General features: G+C 46.9%; 1 protein-coding gene across 1 annotated transcript in view; it reads right to left on the bottom strand.

The window, feature by feature from the left end:
* Positions 1-492: 492 nt before the first annotated feature.
* Positions 493-22,782, bottom strand: part of PCP4 (Purkinje cell protein 4) — a 65,931-nt gene continuing 43,641 nt past the window's right edge. Inside the window, exon 3 of the mRNA XM_043474456.1 lies at positions 493-904. Within this exon, the coding sequence (XP_043330391.1) occupies positions 777-904 (128 nt within the window). The 3' untranslated portion in view covers positions 493-776. The remainder of the gene's footprint in view (positions 905-22,782) is intronic.

Here is a 22,782-nt window from a genome sequence, read left to right as displayed (position 1 = left end):
GGCAAATTACTATCTGAGGAGTGTAAGGAGTTAGGGGGCGGGGGATCACCTGGCCATGGAGCCCCACATGAGTGGGGAGAGGCAGGTGAGTGGTGGAATGGCTGTCAGTAGTGGGGACATCCCCCCCAGGGAACTGAAATGTGCCTGCTGCCTAAACCTGGGTGACACGCCCAAATAGATGTATTGCCCTCCCACTTCAAGTTCTTCTGCATGAGTCACAGTTCCCCAGGGAGCCCTCTGATTCTTTGACTCACCAGGATCCAGGGCTCTAACCCCACGGTAAGAAGAAAATTCATTGCCCATCTCTGAACTAGACAGGCACAGCTGAGCATACATCTCCCATTCTCAGCAGGAAAACTGCTCACAGAAGGCACCGCGTTTCAGCTCTGACTCTTGGAGGGAGAGGAAAATAGGCATCTAGCCTGTAGCCCCTTCTAACAGCAGTAACTTTCCAAGTTAATGTAAAAGGGGAGACAGAGGCAGACACTTAAATCACACATCTTAACTCCATTTTATTACAACATCAAGGAAAATAATTAGTTGCAGGAGGAATGATCCTGAAGATAAACAGAGATTAAGCTGCTCACAACTGCATTGTCTACACCTTCCTACAAGGGTATAAATATCACGGGTCTCTGTGCATGCATTGCGGGACTGCGGTGCACATGGGTATCATGTGATGAGGACTTCTCTTGAGGGCGCTGTTCCTTTTCAATTTCTTGATGGATGATGGCTGAAGCTGGTGTCTCCTGGCAGACTAGGAAGGGACTCTCCCGCTAGGACTGGGACCCGGCCTTTTTCTTCTGGAATTTTCTGAACTGAGACTGGATGGCCACCGCCGCGCGTTCTGTCTCTGGCGCGTCCATGTCGATGTCGAATTCCTCTTGAACCTTCTTCTGCCCATCTGGAGCAAGAAAAGCACAAACAGAAGGCGATCACTGAGCAGCGAGCAGGAAGACAGCGGCTCTGGATCAAGCCAGGCTCCGAGCGCCACGTGGCACCTCCCCCAGCACGAGACCTAATTTGCAAGGTACCAGCCAGCAGAGCGTGTCCTGGGCTCCCTCAGAGCTCAGAAGCAACCGTCTTCTGACTGCCGAGTCGCTACCCCTGCCAGGGAGGGACGAGGAAAGTCAGAAACACAGTCGGCATCATGGACACTTTCTGTACCAGTCTCTGTTCCTTGGGGCCCCATTTAATATTGGGATTAACGTACACAGACTGCTATATATAAGATAGGGTTTCCCTGGTAGCTCAGTTGGTAAAGACTTCACCAGCAATACAGGAGACCCAAGTTTGATCCCTGGGCCTGGAAGACCCCCCCCTGGAGAAGGAAATGGCAAACCAGTCCAGTATTCTTGCCTGGAAAATCCCATGAACAGGGAAGCCTGGCGGGCTACAGTCCACGAGGTCTCAAGAGTCAAACACAACTTAGTGACTAAACCACCATATGTAAAATAAATGCCAAGGACCTACTATATAGCACAGGAAACTCTACTCAACATCTTGCAATAACCTATGATGGAAAAGAATCTGAAAAAGAATATACGTATACGTGTATGTGTTTGTACTTTCCTATACACTGAAACAAGTGCAGAACTGTACTTCAATTAAAAAAATTTAAAACTCTAACAGTGCTATTATTTTCCTCTTTCTCATGTACATACAATTTTTTTCTTTTTTATGTTTTTACTGATTTGTATTTTTTTTTATCTTTGGTTATATTTATTTTTAATTGATTACTGATTGCTTTACAATATTGGTTTGATTCCTGTCATGTATCAACATGAATTAGCCATAGGTGTACATATGTTCCCCGCCTTCTTGAACCTCCCGAGATACAATTTAAACAGTCCTGCAGATAATAGACCGAGTGGTAACTCTTGCTCAGGACAGCTCCAACCAACAGAGGCACTGAGCTTCCACGCACACACACGTGAGATTTACTGATTGAATGAGGCCTTCTGTTTCTACCACTGTCACAGGTGGATGATACCATCCGACCTTCACAATCAAGCTGGACTTGCACATCTTAACAATTTGTTTCAATGACGTAGGCTTCGCATTTGTTTGCTGTGGCAGGGGGCTGAACTCATTCACAGTTAAGATCCTTGAAAATAGGATAGGAGCCATGGTGAAGTGATTACCTGTGTTGAGGCTGCCTTTGTGCTGTGTACACTTCTAGCCAAAGATAAGAAAAATAAATAAACAAACCCTCTAGTCACAGAAGGGAAGAATCGTTAATATTCCTTCAGTTTAGTGACAGCTGATCATCAGAATCATCAAAGGCACTATTTTGTAACAGAGACATGAGGACCCACCCCAGACTCGGGGTGCCTCTTCACGGCCACAGCGGAAGCACTCCTTCAAACAAGACCAAGTTAGAGTAATCAGCGTCCCTGGGCATAGGGTCAGACAGCCCTACTTTCTAAAAAATGCTCTCAGGTGATTTCCAGATGCAGCTAGGGTTGAGATCCAGCTACTTGGCTTAAGATGAAGTAACAAATAAGGCCCTGGGGTTAACTCCTGAAAGAACTGGAGGCAGAACCCCCTCACTTGGCACCTGGGCTGAGAATATCCCCGCCATCCTGGGCTTGCACCTGGAGCAGAGGTCAGGACAGCGTGTGGAGCACATCCAGCTTGGGGGTGGAGCACGGGGAGCATAGGAGGCAGGACAGGAAGCCCACCCAGGGAGCACAGCCAGGGCTTCACTCCTTGACCTTATCACCAGCATCCTGAGGTCATCACTTAACCTGAGCGTGGTCCAGCCCTTCTCCGTCTGTCTTACTTTGTGCCCTCGGATGACAGTATTCAGTCAGTATCCCCAGCACAGAGAGTCAGGGATGCTGGGGTCACATGCAAGTGACACAGGTCCCTTCTCTCCTGCTTACTCTGATCTGTTTTCTCTCTCCATTAGATAGACAGATAGATAATGTTAGATGATAGTTTAGATAGGTGGATAAATAGCTATGATAGGTTAAATAGACGTGTGTGTGTTCAGTCACTCAGTCATGTCCAACTCTTTGTGACCCCATGGACTGTAGCCCGCCAGGCTCTTCTATCCATGGAATTCTCCAGGCAAGAATACTGGAGTGGGTTGCCATTTCCTCCTCCAGGGGATCTTCCTGAACCAGGAATCAAACCTTCGTCTCCTGCATTGGCAGGAAGATTCTTTACCACTGAGCCACCTAGGAAGCCCATAGATTAGATAGATAGATAGAACAGGTAGATAGATGAGAGAGAGAGAGACGTGTCTGGTTGAATAACTTTTCCTTTGCAGATCTTTAAATACTCTCCCCTCAGTTTTCTCAGAGACCAAGCAGGTTGCGCCTGGAGCCCTCCAATCACACCTCCATCTGGGAGGAGAAGACGCTGGCTTTATAAGCCTTACTGGACTGATTGGCCCATGACCGAAATCAGTAAAATTGTTTCCCTCTATCTCAGATTGACCACTGAGATTTTGAGTATCTTGATGTCCATGGATTATTTGTGAGTGATATTTTTTAACCCATGAGACCCCAGATGATACAGAGAATCGTGGGATTGTCTCTTACTGTGTTGGGTAGTCATCCACATTTTAATCCCCACTCCAAGTCCCTTTCTTCAGAGATTCTCTAAGGAGCAGAAACATCAGGAAGGATAGGAGGTTCCTGAGGCTCAAATTCATCCTTTAAAAACATTTCACTGAGGTTATCACAGGCTTCCCAGGTGGCTCAGTGGGAAGAAGCTGCCTACCAATGTAGGAGATGTGGATTCCATCCCTAGGTTGGGAAGATCCTCTGGAGCAGGGACTGGCTATCCTCTCTGGTATTCTCTGGGAAATCCTATGGACAGAGGAGCCTGGCGGGCTACAGTCCACTGGGTCGCAAAAGAGTTGAACACAACTTAGCAACTAAACAAAAAAATGATTATCACAAGAGCCTGTGACTGGAGCGCAAGCATATATCAAACCAGCGCATGATGGCTCAGCTCATCTGTCCTCGGCATGGAGCAGAAGCAGTATCTTGTGCACCAAGAATCATCACCGGAAGGTCTGGAGTCCCAGGTGCTTCTCCTCCCAGAGGAACCCTTCTATCTACTGTACCCTGATTGCAAAGGGGGAGAATGAGATCTGACTCAAAAGAAGATGGGAGATTTTCTCTTTCAGAGTTAAAATGCTGCTGCAGCCTGAAGCTTTTGAGCGACCTGTTTCGTCTTTTCCCTCTTACAATAACGGAAGAAAACAGCAATATTATTTTTTGACACATGATGAATGAAGATGTGGAAAATTATGTATATTTAGGGAATATGTAATGAGACAGTAAAGACGGGTCATAAAAATGGATTTCACAATTATATCTTCGACTAATATCTTCAGCCAAAGTGATTTATAGATTCCTCCCTCCTTTGAAAAATATTTCAGTGTTTAAAAAAGAAAACCACTGATGTTTCAGGAGTCTTTACTTTGTAGAGTCCAGCATTTCTTGGAGGTCTGCCATGGTTAGTGCTTCTGCTGAGCTGCCCAGGGATGTGCAGAGCATCCAGGACCCAGATTGTGGAGGAAAAGAAACAATTAGAACTGGGGACACAGGGTTCAATGCAAATGATCTGAGGGCCTGGCAATGGGTCCATGTCATCCTGGGAGCTAGAAGAAAAAGGAGCTCTAAGCACCCCACACTCAGCAGGAGTGAGGGAATGATGGAGAAGGGGCAACTGAGGGACCACAGCCGGCGCCCAGTGGACATCCCCTCATTGATGCCAAGGCTCCCTCCCTTGACCTGGGTGATGGTGACAGTGGAAGGGTGCAGGAGGGCTCTATGAAACCTCCCTTTGCCATCACTCCAGGGCAGACGAGAGATGCCGACCAGCAGCATCAGCTGAAACCCAAAGGTAGGAACTTGGCCTTGCCTGCGGGGGACAGGAAGGGCCCTGCAAGGAGTGGGTTCCCTCCGGGGCACACCCTACCCACTCCCCCCGCATCACTACTCTTCATGGAGCTACCTCTGTCTTATTCTACTCCCTGCTCTACTTCCTGTTTGGTGGTCCATCAACCCATCTGAGCTCCCTAAGGTCGGGGGCTTCAGCCTTCTTGTGCGGCTCACACGGGGCCCAGCACATAGCAGGCATTCCACAAGTAACCAATGGTTGATTGCAAATGAGTCCATTGACTGATAAGCCAGGCTGCTGTCCAGTGCAGGCCTTTCAGGGAGTTCCCAGCCCCCTCTTCCACCCCAGTGCTCTTAAGGAGGGGTCTGGGCAGTGGGGCACGACAAAGCCTCTATGGGGCACTGACCCCAGCAGCATGGTGAAAAAGAGGCAAGGTTTCTCTCCTGAATGGAAAATGTGCCGGAACAGTGCCTATTCCTAGCACCAGTCCAGAGGAATAGTGAAAGGAGGTCTCAGGCAGGCAGACAGCGCCTCCAGCCTGCCGTGGGGCTGGGCTGACCGTCTCCCAGCCCCCAGACCCTCCCACCTCTGATAAGGCTGCAGCAGAAGCAGGGGTGTAGGTCCAGATAAGGGTGGATTAGGGGTGTCTCTGCCTGCTCTGGGACCCTCAGGAAGGTTCCTAGCTTCTCTGAGCCTCAGTTTGCACATCTCAAAAATGGAGAGGTAAAACTGTTTTTTAAAGAGCCTGCCCTGGGAATTCAGTGTGGCCTAGTGGTTAGAATTCCCAGCCTTCACTGCCATGGCCTGGGTTCCATCCCTGGTCTGGGCACCGATATCCTGCAAGCCGTGTGGTGTGGCCAGAAAAAATAAAAATAAAAACTCAAAGCCTGCTCCAGCTAGTCACGAGCAAATTCAAGGCCATGGTGTAAATTAAACTGAGACCCATTGGGGTGGGGAAGGACTTGCTAAGTCAGCAGAGGATGTGGGCAGTCATGTGGTTCTCCGCCTGGCCATCTGCTCAGTGGTGAGACTCAGGGATGTTTGGGCCCCGATGCAAAGAGGGAGGGGCTGCTTTCCAGCAGGGCCAGCCACGTGACCACCAAACACCGCCAGGCGGGAGCCCCAGGGCATCAGGCCCCACCCAGTCTTTGGGGTGGCAGGTGGCCTTTGCTGGCTTGCGTTGGGATGGTCCTCACCCAGCAGGGCAAGGCACAGAGAGTCCTCCACCTAAAGATGACTTCTGGGTCCTGTGAATACACACCCGGAACAGTACAAGAGAAGGGTCAGCAGTCCCCACAGCTGGGAGGCCCTGGGGGCATCAGGCTCTGCACACTGCTCCACCCGAAGGGACCGTAGATTCAGGCAAGCCACGCAGGGGACCGACACCACCCTCATTTCCAGACCTCCCTCCAGCCACCCCTCCTCCCGTGTCCTCCGCGCACTGCCGCTCCATGAAGACCATCTGCCGCTCACATCTGCACTGGGTGGGCTGCACCTGGCATTTTTATTTAGAGTCCCGCTGCCTGGAGTGGACAGCACCCATCCCACCCGGCTCCTGACAGTAGCTTTTGAGGCTGAGAGGGCAGCATGTCACCAAAGCACCGTGTAAACTGCCCGGGACTGTGCAGTTCTTATCATTTGTTTCTCTCCAGGGTCCTAGAATTTTAGCATTTCTGTGTGCCCTCCAGGAAGCAGTTCTTTTTTTTTTCTTTTTTTTTTTTTTTTTTATTAGTTGGAGGCTAATTACTTCACAACATTTCAGTGGGTTTTGTCATACATTGATATGAATCAGCCATAGATTTACACTTATTCCCCATCCCGATCCCCCCTCCCATCTCCCTCTCCACCCGATTCCTCTGGGTCTTCCCAGTGCACCAGGCCCGAGCACTTGTCTCATGCATCCCACCTGGGCTGGTGATCTGTTTCACCATAGATAGTATACATGCTGTTCTTTTGAAACATCCCACCCTCACCTTCTCCCACAGAGTTCAAAAGTCTGTTCTGTATTTCTGTGTCTCTTTTTCTGTTTTGCATATAGGGTTATCATTACCATCTTTCTAAATTCCATATATATGTGTTAGTATGCTGTAATGTTCTTTATCTTTCTGGCTTACTTCACTCTGTATAAGGGGCTCCAGTTTCATCCATCTCATTAGGACTGGTTCAAATGAATTCTTTTTGACGGCTGAGTAATATTCCATGGTGTATATGTACCACAGCTCAGGAAGCAGTTCTAAAGCGGAATAGGAGAATGGTCAACAGATGACTCATTCCAATCCCCTGGTTTGATAGAAAAAGATATTGATTGCCAGCTCCTCTGGAGCAGGAGAGAAAAACCACCTTCCTGATCTTGGAGCTCAAGAGGTGTGAGCAGGACTCCCCATGAGCCCTTCAGACTTCACCCAAACGCGATCAGGTCCGTTACCTGGAGCACCGGGTCTCAGAGACACGAGCAATTCTGAGGAGGTGAGGCTCACAGTCTACCAGGCAAGGCAGCGGCAGTCTCAACTACAGTATCTACCTGTCTGTGTCACCCGTCTGTCTGTGCTCCCATCCATCTTCCCTCTCAGAATGAAAGGTACAGCTGTAAAACCATCCCAAACAATTATACTCTTTTCCCCAGGCAGAAACATCGTCAAACAACTGAGGCACGGCACAGAGCGCTGTTGATGGCCCAGCCTGATGAAGAACCAATGCTCCCTGCAGCTCAGGCTTCTTCCGTGACCTCCCCACCAGGAAGGAACCTCCTTCTAGTCAGACTTACACTTTGCATGGCTCTAGACCTTCCCTGGTGGCTGAGTAGTAAAGAATCTGCCTGCCAATGCAGGAGACATGGGTTTGATCTCTGGGTCAGGAAGATCTCCTAGAGGAGGAAATGGCAACCCACTCCAGTATTCTTGCCTGGAAAATGCCATGGACAGAAGAGCCTGGCAAGCTACAGACCATGGGGTTGCAAAGAGTAGGACACGGCTTAGCGACTGAAACAAATAACAAGGTATTTTTCACACTCTTTCCCTGAAATACAGCCTTCTCCTTGCAGAAACTGAGACAGGGAATGGCCCTGCTGTCTGCATTTTATTACACCATCAGAGAATTGTTGAGGGAGCCCTTCTAGAAGATGCTGTTGTAATAAGAACCAGTCTTCACCAAGCATTACATGGATTCTCCCTCATAGACGTAAGTGGATTTTCTTTTATAGATCATTTGATGGCAAATGGAAAATTTAGAATCATAAACATAAAAGGAAGGAACTGCTACCAGGTGAAGACAATCCCAAATAGATTCTACAAGCCTCTGATATGGTCATGAAAATCCAGTGAATAGGAAAACGGTTTGAGAGACAAAAATTCCCTTTGTGTGAATTCATCCTGATAAAACACAGATCAGCCCTCCAGCCCATCAAAGTTTCTTGGTGAGCAGCCGTATTAACCTGTAGTAGTGTGTTAGTCGCTCAGTCGTGTCTGACTTTGCGACTCCATGGACTATAGCCAGCCAGGCTCCTCAGTCCCTGGGATTCCCCAGGCAAGAATACCGGAGTGGGTTGTCATTTCCTCTTCCAGGGGATCTTCCCAACCCAGGGATTGAACCTGAGATTCCTGTGTCTCCTGTGTTGCAAGTGGATTCTTTACCTGCTAAGCCATTTTAGCTGAATCACCTCTATAAAGGGCCTATATCCAAATAGAGTCACATTCTGAGGGATGATGTGGTGGGGGGCTGGGAGTACAGGGCTTCAGCATCTGAATTTGGGGTCAGACACAATTCAACACATAACAGCACCTGATCTAACTTTGGGGCTTTCTAGGTTTTATTATTTCTTCTGTTACCTATCAACGGGCTTCCCAGGTGGTGCTAGGGCTAAAGAATCCGCCTGCCAATGCAAGAGACATAAGAGATGTGAATTTGATCTCTGGGTCCGGAAGATCCCCTGGAGGAGGGCGTGGCAACCCACTCCAGTATTCTTGCCTGGAGAATCCCATGGACAGAGGAGCCTGGTGGTCTACAATGCATGGATCAAACAGAGTTGGACATGACTGAAGCAACTCAGCACGTACCTGTTAATAACCACTTAATATTTTAATGAAACTATTTCTTTTGCATTGGGGTATAACCAGTTAACAAACAAATGTTGAGACAGCTTCAGGTGAACAACAAAGGGACTCAGCCATACGTACACGTGTCCTTTATCCCCCAAACACCTCTCCCATCCAGTGCTAGGTTTTAAAGTAGCTTCATGTTGTATGCCTTGTCTGGCTTCTTTGGCCAGTTAGGATAGCTGCAGGAAACGTCCATGGTCCTCACTTTACAAAGGCTCAGAGACCATCACCTGCCTCACTGGAGAGCACCCGGTGAGAGCTGGCCATGGGCTGATTCAGAATCCAGGTCTTGCTCCAAATCTTCTTTTTATTCCCCGGTGTCTTGTTACCTTGAATTCCTTAGACAGAGCCCTAGATGACAGCCGGCTGTATGGACCAGTTACTGTTGCCCAGGGAGGAAAAAGAAGTCTCAAACAGTCCAAGTCTAAACACATGGTTCGGTCTACCAGTTCAAAAAATCTGTCTGTTTACCAGGCACTCCAGGAGAATTCATATGCCAAATTCAGTCATTTGATAAATGGCCCAGAAGGCCTCCTGTGGGCCTGTCCCTGTTCTAGGGGCTGGGAGAGAACAGAAGAAAAAACCCTGCTCTTCTGGGGAAACAGAAAATAAAAAAGTAAATGTATAGATAAGCAATAGAATTTCAGAAATTCCTCAAATAAAACAGGGTGCTGAGTGGGAGAGGGAATGTGGGTGCTTTAATGTGCCTAGTGGGCCTCTGGGTAGGGCCTCCCAGGTGGCTCAGAGGGAAAGAACCCGCCTGCCAATGCAGGAGACACAGGAGACTCAGGTTCGATCCCTGGGTCGGGAAGATCCCCTGGAGTAAGAGCAACCCACTCCAGTGTTCTTGCCTGGGAAATCCCATGTACAGAGGAGCCTGGTGCACTACCGTACATGGGGTGACAAAGAGTCAGACACAACTGAAATAACTCAACAACAGCAAAGGCCTCTAGGAAGGGGATGGGGAGGCCATCCCCAAAGCTAGCCTCACACTCACTGGCCCAGACAAGAGGGATGGCAAATACAACACTTTTTGAAAAATTATTCTTCACTGGTTGAAAAAGTGTTCTTCATCCACCCAGTCCCCATCCAAGTGGCAGACTTCACTCACTTAGCATGAGTTCTTCCAAAATTAAAAGACACGCAGTCATCCAGGGCAAAACAGAGCTATTCAGGGATCCTGCAACAGCTCCGGGTGTGATTTTAAAAGTTTGAAATTCAGCCTCATTCCAAAATATATGAACCCCCATGCTTGATCAGAAGGGCTCTTATATTTGTTTCTGAGTTTGTGATGATTCAAAGTCATTGCCTAGAGATACTGGCACTAATTCATGAGCACAGGGGCTTGTGTATACACACACACATACACACACACACAGATGTAAAGTCTTTCGTTTACACATTTATAACCCTCCATATTTTAGGATTTATTTTGTAGAAACAAATTACCTCCTAAGGCCTAATCCCCTAGATCAGAAATTTGCACATAAGCAGTAAATTGGGATATAATTGTCCTGAGTGGGAGTTTGCCTTGATTAGGAGGCAAAGCACAGAGCGTACTATAAAAGAACCTAAATTTTAGTACGCCATCAAGAAATAACAGTCATTTAACATAAGTATGCCTTGCAAATGGGGTATTTTAATGCCAAGTTTCTTAGAATGTCCTACCTTCTTTCAAAGTATAATGTTAACTGGGAAAGAATTAACATCTGTCAGTTGGGCTGCCCTTGATACCCAGAGACTGTACTTGGGCTCCAGAGGCCTCTGAAATGGCCACTGACCCTCTCCAGCACCAGGGCTCCAGACCGACGCAGAACAGCTAGGGTGCCTTCCTTCACCAGGACCCAAACCCAGCCCTCCAGGCAGGGAAAACAGAGCCACAAATAAGAAAAGCAAGAATTGGGATTTTTATCCCTTAAGCCTCAAATTTGGATCAAAATACACCCAGAGAACAAGGCAGCTAGTGTTAGAGAAAAGGTCAGCTCCTCCTGAGGAAAAAAAATCGTAATAAAAATAAATTCGTATACCTAGTTCATCACAATGCTGGCACAGAGCATCCCATGAGACGCTAATAAAAACAAAGACAACACGTTCTTTTAAAAGCTGGAAATGAACACAAAGAGGCCCCAGCTTCCTCAGCCAGTTGTTCCCGAGTTAAAACAGAGTCTCCCTTGCTGGGTGGCAGTGTGGAATGCGGCAAGCCAGCTCCGAGCTTCGGGCCATTTCTTGCTTCTGCCTGCTGGCTCGGGATTTATTGAACAAGGGCTGCTGGCACGGAGAATTGCAATTTTCCAGGTCTCTGCTAAGCGGCAGAGATTAATGAGCAAGGTCAGGCATTAGTGGCAGCCGGCAAGGGGGGCTTTCTGCATTCACCATGTTCCCTCTCACATCAAATGAAAACACGGTTCTCATTTCTCCTAACTTTCCCGTTACCAAGTCAGCACCCTTCTGGTCCTTACAGCTTTTTGCAAGAGAAAGAAATTCTCTTTTGTCCTAAAATAGAGGCATTTTGAATCCCAGTCTCCAATGCTCACCTCAGGCTTTGGTGGATGCAAAGCTCCCCCCACCCCTCCTTTCTCTCGATCTCATTATCTTATTTCTCTGACCCCTACCTGGATGCACCTTGCTCAAATAAGATTACTCCCGAGCTGTGGCATTTAGGTAATCAAATAAGTGCACATATGTGGGACTCAATGGAAAAGAATAAGCACTGGTGAGATAAAAAATTTCCCCAAACTCATTAGGTCTAGGAAGAGAAAAACAAAACAAAACAAAAAGATATAAATATTGTTGAAAACAGTTTTTCTATTGGAAAGGCAAACTCAGTTCCTATTTGCATTAGTCTGCTTAGGGCTGCCGTAACAAACTACCACAGTCAGTGCGGCTTAAATGGAAGACATTTATTTCTTCCCAGTCTTGGAGGCTGGAAGTCCAAGGTCAAGGTCTCCACAGGCTTGGGTCCTCCGAGCTCTCTGCCTGGCATGCAGATGGCCGTCTTCTCCCCAAGTCTTCACACGCTCATCCCTCTGTGTATCTGTGTCCTGGTTTCTTCTTATAAGGACAGCAGACATCTTGGATGAAGACCCACCCTAATAACCTCATTTTACCTTAATTACCTCTTTAAAGGCCATATTTCTAAATATAGTCACATACTGAAGCACCAGGGCTTAAGGCTTCAACAGAAGCATTTGAGGAGGACACATAATTCAGCCCGTGACACTAGCCAGAATGCCTACATTTCCTAGCATAAAAATAAAGAAAGGCCGATGAGTTAAGATGAGAAACAGCTTCACTAAAGAAGCCTCAGATTCAAATCCCAACTGACTCTGTGTGGTCAGATTTGCCTTTCTGGGATTCGCATCCTCTCCTGTGTTTGAAATGGGAATAATAATAAATGGAGGCTTGTTTCTCTTGCAAGATATTTACCAGAGAGTGTACCTGGCTGCTTCATAATGTATAAAAGGCAAAGGCAAATGCAGGGTTATTCCCTGGTGGTAATAGATGGGGGCCTGCAGACTGGCTCCCCCAGCACCCCTCCTGCCACCTCCTCCCTCCACCGCAGGTGCCCTGGGAGTAGAATTCTGCTGCCCAGCTATTGTTGCTGCTGTTTAGTCACTAAGTCCAGGTGTGCATGCACGCGTGTGCAGTCATGTCTGACTCTTTGCAACCCCATAGACTGTAGCCCACCAGGCTTCTCTGTCCATGGAATTTTCCAGGCAAGAATACTGGAGTGGGTTGCCATTTCCTACTCCAGGGAATCTTCATGATCCAGGGATTGAACCTGCGTCTCCTGCATTGACAGGCAGATTCTTACCAATGTGCCAAGTGGGAAGCCCTAAGTCCAGGTGTACGACCACTCAAACAGGTGCAGTGTGGCAGGGTCTGAGAAAACAGGTGAGCACCAGGGAGGCAACCAAATACAGCAAGAGCCCCCTTTGCAAGCACAGAAGCAGAAACACCTAGTAGGGCTTCCCCAGGCAGCCAGCAGACACCGCTTCCCGGGGCAGCCAGCAGACACCGCTTCCCGGGGCAGCCAGCAGACACCGCTTCCAGGGGCAGCCAGCAGACACCCCCTGTCTTGTGTCTGGACCAAGCAACAGCAACAGTTCTTGGAAGATCTTCTGCTGGAAGAACTTGCCATGTGGCTGCGTGTTTCCGTGTGCATTGTCCTTGGCTATGAACGGCTAGGACTGGTTTCCCTGCCTCCCAGAAATTCTGTAATACATGGATCACTTATAATAAACCCGTTTCGGCTGAATCTTGCAAAAGTGGTGCCTGTGGTCCATGTTGCTATCTCCTGCAGGCATGCCTGGCTTACCTGGGGCTATGGGAGGAGAGCAGTGTTAGGTAATGAAAGAGATGATCCTGTGCATCTAGGGATCAGATAGCAGACTTCCGTTTCATTTGCATAGAAGATTCTTTAGTAAGCACTGGAGAGCAACTTGAATGAAAGTAGGTAAGTAAGAAACCTCTGGGAGATGAGGATAACACATCAAATGTTCCTTTCCTCTTCAGAGCACGTGGAAAAAATGAAAATTCCTTCCCAGGAATTAACACCTAACTTCCTTAACAGTGAACCACTCAGAAAAGCCACCGTTTGCCTTCCTTCACACTCTGAAGACTTTGAAATGACTGGGAAGATGGAGGACCAAAGAGTCATCTGACAGCTTAGACCTGCTCTCCATGCAAGCCAGCCACATAAGTAACGGCTAAAGAAATTCCATCAGCAGAAATGTGTTGTGGCCAGGTCTATTTCTCACCTCTATTTACCCCCTTTTTCTTAGTTATAAAACCCCTGACTTGGGGTTGGGCACATGACTACCCAAAACAAGGTTTCCATGCTCCTTGAAATTGGGTGATCTAGGTTCTGGTCAGTACAATATGGGAGAAAGAAATCTCATTAAAAGAAAGCTAACCTGGGAATTCTGTAGCAGTCCAGTTGTGAGGACTCAGCACTTTCACTGCTAGGCCCAGGTTTGACCCTTGCTGGGGGAACTAAAATCCTAAGTAGCAGGGCCAAAAAAAGAGACAGAAAGAAAGGAAGAAAAGAAAGAAGCTAACCCTTGGCCATTTTTACTTACTGCTATCTGCTTTCTACTAGCTGGAATGCAGATGCAATGGCTGGTGCTCAGGCAGCCATTCTGGAGCATAAGTCTTATGCTAAGGATGACAAAGCAGTAATACAGATGCTTAATGCACCTTGAAATCATCTTGATTGTTATCAGCTACCTATCTTCAGACTCCTTTTATAAGAGTGAGGAATAGACAGTATAGTTAAAGCTGTTTCTATTTTAAGGGTTTCAGCTTCTTACAGATAAACTTTATCTACTTACACATACACAATAATGTGTATAGTTCATTTGAAAACATTTTGTCTCAAGCTGATAATAAAAATTCAAATATACATCCCTGTGCATAGTTTGGCTTCACTTAACTATATGCTTGTTTTTTTGATATACACATCTGTTCAATTTCTGATATGGATGGCCATTTCTTTATAGCACTTAATACTTTTAAAACCTCAGGTTTTATTTCTATAGAAATATTGCCTGCATATGTAGTAACCTTTGCCAACCATCATTCTCAGGTGTCCCTGACTCATTTATTATTTTTCTCCTCCTGGGGCATCAGCTTCCTCCCTCCACTCCCTAAAATTTAGGAAATGAACCTGAGTGAGGTGCGGCTCCTAGGCATGCATTTTCCCATCAGGGTTTAGCTCACTCCTTCCATTCTATTCCAGGCTCATTTTTTTTTTCTTCTTTTCAGAGTTTGGGAAAAATTTGAGTGCTTTCCTTTCTTTTATGTTACCTCGTTTTACCGTTTCAGAAGGGAGGAATTTCCTCAGGCTCTTTTCCCCCAGCTTTTAAACTTCAAAATATTAGTTTTAAAGGATTAAACTCTGAAAATTTCACCACAATGGAGAATTCTCTAAAGTTCCCCAGTTTGAAATAGAAAAGTCAAATACAATCATAATCACAGGACATGTTCAAGTAGCCTCAAAGTATTAGTTCATCTAATATTTAAAAGCAGAGACATCACTTTGCTGACAAAGGTCCATATAGTAAGAGCTACGGTTTTCCCAGTATTCATGTATTGATGTGAGAGCTGGACCATAAAGAAGGCTAAGCACCACAGAATTAATGCTTTGGAATTGTAATGCTGGAGAAGACTCTTGAGAGTCCCCTGGACAGCAAGGAAATCAAACCAGTCAATCCTAAAGGAAATCAACTCTGAATACACATTGGAAGGATTGATGCTGACGCTGAAGCTTCAATACTTTGGCCACCTGATGTGAAAAGCCAGCTCACTGGAAAAGACCCTGATGCTGGGAAAGATTGAGGGCAAGATGAGAAGGGAGCAACAGAGGGTGATATGGTTAGAAGGCATCACTGACTCAAAGGACATGAGTTGGAGCAAACTCTGGGAGATGATGTAGGATAGGGACACCTGGTGTGTCCATGGGGCCACCAAGATTCGGACATGTCTTAGCGACTGAAAAACAACGATATTAAAAACCTCACTTGAACCCATTGAGTATCTAACTTCCATTGCTCCATTATTCTAGACAGTTTGACTTTAAAAGGGAAAGGAAGGCATTAAGGCAGATGGAATGCATTCCATTCTGTGCAGGAGAAAGAAGACTGAATAGGAGAAAGGCCAAGACAAGCCTTAGGGCTCTCATGGAATTAGGCAAGCTTTATGAAAAATGTGGAGAGCAAACAGCAACGTCAGTTGAAAAATCATCACGCAGATGCCAGAAAGGACCGAAGCTGTTTCCAGGCTTTAGGACCATGATTCTCCTCTCCTCCCCTTTGCCCTCTGCACCAGGCACTGGCTGATTAGAGATGTCTCTCTCCAGTAGCGTGGCAGGTGTGTCTTCATCCTTCCTGGCGCTCCACCAGCAGCTGAGCAAGGGGCTGTATTGTCTCCCAGGAAATATCCCACTTGGGCTCTTCAGCCCTGCACCTCTAATCCAGGCGGACAGATGTTTTCCCAGGTGGATTTCCAGGGATTACAAGCTTTCTTAGACACACAAGAGTATTGGACAGATGCATCCACTGTGTATTCAGAATTTCGGTGCAAAGTTTTGAAAGGGGGATCTGTGAAGCCAAACTAGAGCCTGGATCCTGATGGGTCCAGCTGCAGCCTGACTGACATATGCCCATTTCTGCTCACCATCTCAAACCTGAGGTGCGATCAGCCTTGATTTCCCCATCTGCTCATGCGTCTTGTGCTTCCTGAGTGTCCTAATGACAGGGACCAGCTCTCTTCACAGAGGTGTGTGCTTCTGGTCATAAACGTCTATTTATGTGTCATCAAAGACATGCATTAAGCTCCAGGAACTGCTGGCCCGAGGGTTTAACTCCATGCATTCTATCTCCTGACTGCACAGGCTCAGTCTCCCTTCCTTTCTTCCTGCCTTTCTTCCTTCTGTAGGTTTTAGGCAAAACTATATCCCTTCTACTTGTTTTTTTTAAGTGACACTATCTTGAGAGCCCACAGCCAAGGACTTGCTGATTTGTTGGAAAGAGTGGTTTTAGAGGTATGTCATTTTAAGTTTCGGGCTTTGTTATGCTCCCTACCAGGAAGATGGATTCACATATTTGTAAAAAGAGAACAAAATTGAACACCCAAGGAAGGATAAAGTGATGTGGTTTCTGGGTGAAGTAACTCAACCACATAGAGCATCTCAGATTCTCAAGGACTAGTTCACAGTAGAGCCTGGGTTTTACTTTTAAGCATTATTTAGTAGTGATGTTCTGACAAGTAATCCCAAGAAGCAATAGAATAAGAAGTGCTTCCCAAGTAGGTGGAAAAGTGCTAAAGCTCCAGGCTCCTCTCCTCCTGGTTAAGATGAAGAGCATCTGGGATGAATTCAGACGTGAGCTGTGCTTGGTCCTACGAGCCACTGTGAGTGTTTAACCAGGACCTTTATGCAGCTCTGGGACAGGAAAGCACTTTCCACAGACAGACCACCTGGCCCCTCCCCCCATCCAGAAGCAGAATGTTTTTATTTCAAGAATTCCAAACTAGGGCTTCCCTGGTGGCTCAGTGAGAAAGCATCTGCCTGCCAGTGCAGGAGACATAGGTTCCATCGCTGGTCTGGGAAGATCCCACATGCCTCAGAGTGACAGAGCCCAGGCACTGCAGCTATCAAGCCTATGCTCTAGGGCCCGGGAGCGGCAACTTTGCCGAGCCCATGTGCCACAGCTACTGAAGCCCGCGAGGTCTAGAGCCCGTGCTCCACGACACTGGGAAGCCCTTGCACCACAACTAGAGAGTAGCCCCTCTCTCTGCAGCTAGAGAAAATACTGCATAGCAGGGAAGATCAGCACAGCTAAAAATTAATTAATTAATTTCTAAAAAAAGAATTCCAAAAAGGAAATAATTTCCAGTGTCAGGCAGCATGATGGAAAAGTGTTCAAGTTTGAAATAAAGTTTTAACAAAACGTATTTCAAAGGATTCGCACTGACCGATCATCCCTTGAAGCATTCTAATCATCAACAGAGGTGGTAGAAGCATTACTGTCTAAGATCACACATGGAAGCAGTGATAAAATATCCATTTTGGGGGGCAGCAGCTCAAGGGAGCATTAAATAGAGGCCGATGACAAGAACCTGATGAAGGAAACCCATTTAGATAGGATGTTAGCGGGGAGAAAGGGTCTAACGTCAGTCTGTTAGAGAACGGAAGTCCTCCCCAGAGCCACAGCATCTGACCTTTCACTAAAGTCATTTCCGAACTGACGACTGGCACAGCAGGGACTTTTATTTTGCCAGCTGCAAATGGCCAGGGAGACCCAGCAGGCTGCTTCCAGCCCAGATACCTAATTGGAAAGATGTGCTTTGCTTTGTTCACCTCTGAGATGTATGAACAGGAAAAGACTGAACATTTTATCTGCAACTTGCTCATAATGTCTTCAGAGATCCTACGCTAGCCTTCCTGACACGAATCTGGCTCATAATTTCAAAATTTGTTGCTGTTCAGTCACTAAGTCATGCCTAACTCTTTGCGACCCCATGGACTACAGCACACCGGGCTCCCCTGTCCTTTATTATCTCCTAAAGTTTGCTCAGATTTACGTCCATTGAGTCAGTGATGCTATCTAACCATCTCATCCTCTGCCACTTCCTTCTCCTTTTACCTTCAATCTTTCCCAGCAAGAATTGGAATTTTTATTAAATGATGCCTTACTGTCAGTTAAGATGTCAAGGCCTGGATGCATAGAAAATGCAAGTGAGGGACTTCCCTGTTGGTCTAGTGGTTAAGACGTCCACTGCAGGGAGCACAGGTTTGATCCCTGGTTGGGGAAGTAAGATCCCACATGCCATGTAATGTGGCCAAAAGAAAAAGATATTTAAAAGAAGAACGAAAATGCGAATGAGACATTTTTCCAGAAGTAGCTGCAACTCAATATTTAATTGCCAAGGCACCAGAGACGATACCGGCTGACAACCTGAGGTTCCATCATCCCAAATATGCAGGGCACCAGAAGGGAAAGGGTTACAAAGTTTCAAAAGAAAATCAGAATACTTTCTGGCTGCAACAGCACAATAACAATTTAGTTTTAGGGGGTAAGGGGGGAGCTGACAGCAGCCTCTTTATGTGCACAGGTGTGCCCGTTTCAGCCTTAGGAGGCCCCCCCACCTGTCACGCACAGACTCATCTACACCTGTCCTCGCATGGAGGCCGGTCCCCGGCCAGGCAGCCTCACCATCAGCCTGAATGCACACCACAGAAATATCCAGGGAAATAAGCTCTCTCTCCATGTTTGGCAGTCAGCTACTTGGAAATGCAGTTTGTCCAGATAAAAGGCCAAATTTTTCCGTTTTCACCCATTTTTTGGAAATAGTTACTTTATTTGTTATCACATGTTCACAGCTGGTGAGAATCCGATTCTGATTCTGTCCATTGTACCTACTTTCCCCTCTACTGCCTCCACCAAGAAATGGCATCCTTTTCTCCTTTGAACTCACAGGCAGCATTCCCTTGATGTGAACAGACAGTAAAATCAAGAGAAATCGAGCGTTCTGTAGTGTTCCGGGAGAAAGATAGGATCAGAGAGTGTCCAGATTAGAGAAAGAGTCTGAAGACACGGTTGTCCCACAAAGAGGATACTGGAACCCCAAGAGTGAAATGATTCACCACGAGTGAACCTCCAGCAAATGGCCAAACCACAGGACAAGAACCAGAAACTTTTGGGGGTTCATCCTTTCCCCCAACCCTTGACGAAGAAGCTGAGACTCAGAAGGGGTTTTCTGGGCAGACCAGACAGGCAAGGAGGTCCAGAGGCCCTGTAGTAAGAGGAATGGCTAAAATGTAAAGAACCTTCAAAGCAATCAACTAAGATGGAAAAGGGCTTCTCTTGTGGCTCAGATGATAAAGAATTTGCCTGCAATGCAGGAGACCCAGCTTCGATCCCTGGGTGGGGAAGATCCCCTGGAGAAGGGAATGACATACTCACTCCAGTATTCTTGCCTGAAGAATCCTATGGACAAAGAAGCCTGGCAGGCTACAGTCCGTGGGGTTGCAAAGAGTCAGACATGACAAAGCTCTCCAGAGGAGGCAGTGAGGTGTCAGCTCTTCCAAGGGCAGATCCAGTGAAAATTGGACGCTAAACATTTCCCTATTCCTTTCAGAATCCCTAGGAAACAATTATCAAGTGTGACTACCTGGTAGGAACATTTAGAGCACTTTCCGTGGCCAAGAAATGTATTATCACCTACAGTAGGCATCTTCATGAGCTGTTTCTGACGACCCAGCCCATTTTTAAAGCTCACTATAAAAACAAGGTCTTTATGGACTGGTGGGAAATGGAATGTTGGTGAGCACACATCAATTCAAGCTGTCAAAAGGTTAATGTTTGCCTTGAAACCCTGAAACCCTGAAGCCTAAGAAAAGTTGGATGCAAGAAGCCTCGTCTCACTACAATGAACACAATTAGCAATCAGTGTGCTGTGAGAAGTGCGTCCTGCGTGTAGGATGCTTGGGTCTGAGCTGATTGTGATTGGGTGAGCCCAAAAGGAGAATGATTTCCCTCGCATCAGCACCAAAGCCACGAAAGCATCTCTCTGACATGAGAGACTCTGCTCTCTAAATGAATGCCAGAGTGCAGTTCAATTTTCAATTATCTTCAGGGTCTGGATGGGGGGAGAGTAGAGAGAGGAAACGGTGCTTTGGAAATATTGAAGAAGCCAAGCACAAAAATAGTAGCAAGCTTTCATTTCACATAATCACAAATTACTGGAAGGAGTGTTCCCATAAACACTGTGACTGAGCCCATCTCGTCCATTGTCTGTCCATTTCCCATCCTTCCCCTGCCCATCCCCCAACTGTCTGGCTCTATGGAATCAATATATATTTCAGCTGATTGTTGGTTGATTCAATTTCAGATCCCAACAGGCAAAAGGAACGTGGCAGCTGGGACAGCACAACTGTGGCAAGAACCCAAAAGAAAACCAGAGGATTGACAAGAAGCATCCACCCCTCGGTTCACTTATTGAGAGAAAGGGGTAGTCTTCAAGAAAAACATAATTTTTTCATGTCTTATTGAATTAAATCTAGTAATCTGCAAGTAATTAGGCTTATCACTCATAGGTAGCAAACCCTATGAAGGGTAATAGTAAATACTCTGTCACATTAATGCTGGAAAATGCCAAGTCTGTAAATGAAAGTGAAAGTGATAGTGCTCAGTCGTGTCCAACTCTGCAACCCTGTGGACTATAGCCCAACAGACTCCTCTGTCCATGGGATTCTCCAGGCAAGAATACTGGAGTGGGTTGTCATTTCCTCCTCCAGGGGATCTTCCTGACCCAGGGATCGAACCCAGATCTCCTGCCCTGCAGGCAGATTCTTTACCATCTGAGCCACCAGGGAAGCCCAGTCTATAAATAATTGCCCTTTAAATTCAATGATCCCACAGCATGGGTTAATCTTCTTCCCTCTTGAACTTTCAAAGCCTGGCTTATATTAAAGGGGCTCAAATTATCTTCTCTTTGGGGACTATCTTCACTGTGGTTGCCAAAGAACAGTTCCCCTGGTTGTGTGAAGTAGCAGAGAGATGAAGATTTCGATTCCTGATTTGTATGTCATCAAAGGAAAGAAATGGTCATTTCTCATAGTTTTTAAACAGCTGATCTCACAGTCATGAGCCCTGAGTTGAATTCAAAGCTCTGGGGTCCAGGAATCCAAGAGCAGATGTGCTCCTTGACATCTCCCCAAGACAGTAACAGCAAAAGTTAGCATCTCTACCCTGCATCACTGGCTGGGAGAGCAAAGTACAGTATATCCCAGATCAAGAGCCCTGGCCCCAGGCCAGATGGCAGCTTGTCCAGGCTGCCCGGAGGGACACCTGGAATCCTGGCGGCTCCCCATCTCCGACCTTTCTGGGCCAGGGTGGCTGGGTGAGTTATCCAGAGACACAGTGGACTCCACACATAGAAAGTAGCATTTCTAGAAACCCGTGTGGCTTCCAGCGCCAGCTCCTTGAAGGGAGCCTGCACCGCCCCATCCATGTTTGGACCCTGGTGGCCCCAAATCCCAGGAGGCAGAAGCTGCCACCCTCTCCTTCCTGCTCTAATAACCCGGACTTCTGGGGGCAACCGACTTGCTTTGCCTCCACCCCCGTTTCCGGCTGGCCTGGATCCACCAGGGTTTCCCTTCAGACGGGGTTGAGATGCTCACAGCCTGCGTCCACCTGTACCACCGCCCTGGCCACATCCCCAGTTAAGTACCCCGCATCTCTGGCCACCTCCTGAATGACACCCAGGTTGGGCTGGAGGGCTAAAACTGACTTCACAAACACACATTAACCTTTACAGGAGAGCCTAATTGCTCCAAGAATGTCAAATATGTCCTCCTTCCCGAAAGGGGCTTCCCTTGTGACTCGGCTGGCAATCAATCTGCCTGCGATGTGGGAGACCTGGGTTCAATCCCTGGGTTGGGAAGATCCCATGGAGAAGGGATAGGCTACCCACTCCAGTATTCTGGCCTGGAGAATTCCACGAACTGTATAGTCCATGGGGTCACAAAGAGTCAGACTGAGCGACTTTCATTTTCACTTTTCCCAAAAGATCTGACAGTTTTCCTTTTTTAAAAAATATGAAACCAACCAATGACACAGCAGTTAAAATAAAAGGATGATACGGATACACTGCTTTTCTTTCTTTTTTTTCCCTGAAACCAATGCAGTATCGGGGTTCAAAAATCACACCTTCACCATCTTTGTAAAGCTGCCATCACGTACAGTCTAACAGTTGACATTTTTAATTAGGGAGGCTGAGAGGAACACTCAGGGCCTGGCCAAGAGCCCAGGGGGAGACATGCAGGGGTAAAAAGCAAGACAGTCCTCCCCTCTTGCCCCTCCTGACTCACCACCCACCCTTTCCCTAAACATCGTGCTGTGGCTTTAGTGGATTCACCCCATAGGTGGTACTAGAGGTGATCAGAAGACAGAAGAAATAAGATCTGGGTATTCATTTGCCTCCTTCTCTGCTCAGATTGTCAGGTAAAACACAGACTGTTCAGTTCAATTTGAATTTCAGATAAACAACAAGAAAAAGTTAGTATAACTATGCACCCAGATATTCCGTGGGATATACTTACACTTTTTTTTTTTTTGGCTTATCTGACATTGAAATTTAACTGAGTATTCTGAATTTTTATGTGCTGAAATGTGGCAACCATGAAAGTCTGTAAAACAGCCTGAGGCCGGGACTTCTCTGGTGGTCCAGTGGATAAGACTCCGTGCTCCCAGTGCAGGGGGCCCAGGTTTGATCCCTGGTTGGGGAAGTTGATCCCACATGCTGCAACTAAAGATCCTAC

Source organism: Cervus canadensis, chromosome 7 (assembly GCF_019320065.1).
Source record: "Cervus canadensis isolate Bull #8, Minnesota chromosome 7, ASM1932006v1, whole genome shotgun sequence".
Classification (NCBI taxonomy): domain Eukaryota; kingdom Metazoa; phylum Chordata; class Mammalia; order Artiodactyla; family Cervidae; genus Cervus; species Cervus canadensis.
Note: the sequence above shows the minus strand (reverse complement) of the source record. Positions and strands in the feature narration are given on the sequence as shown.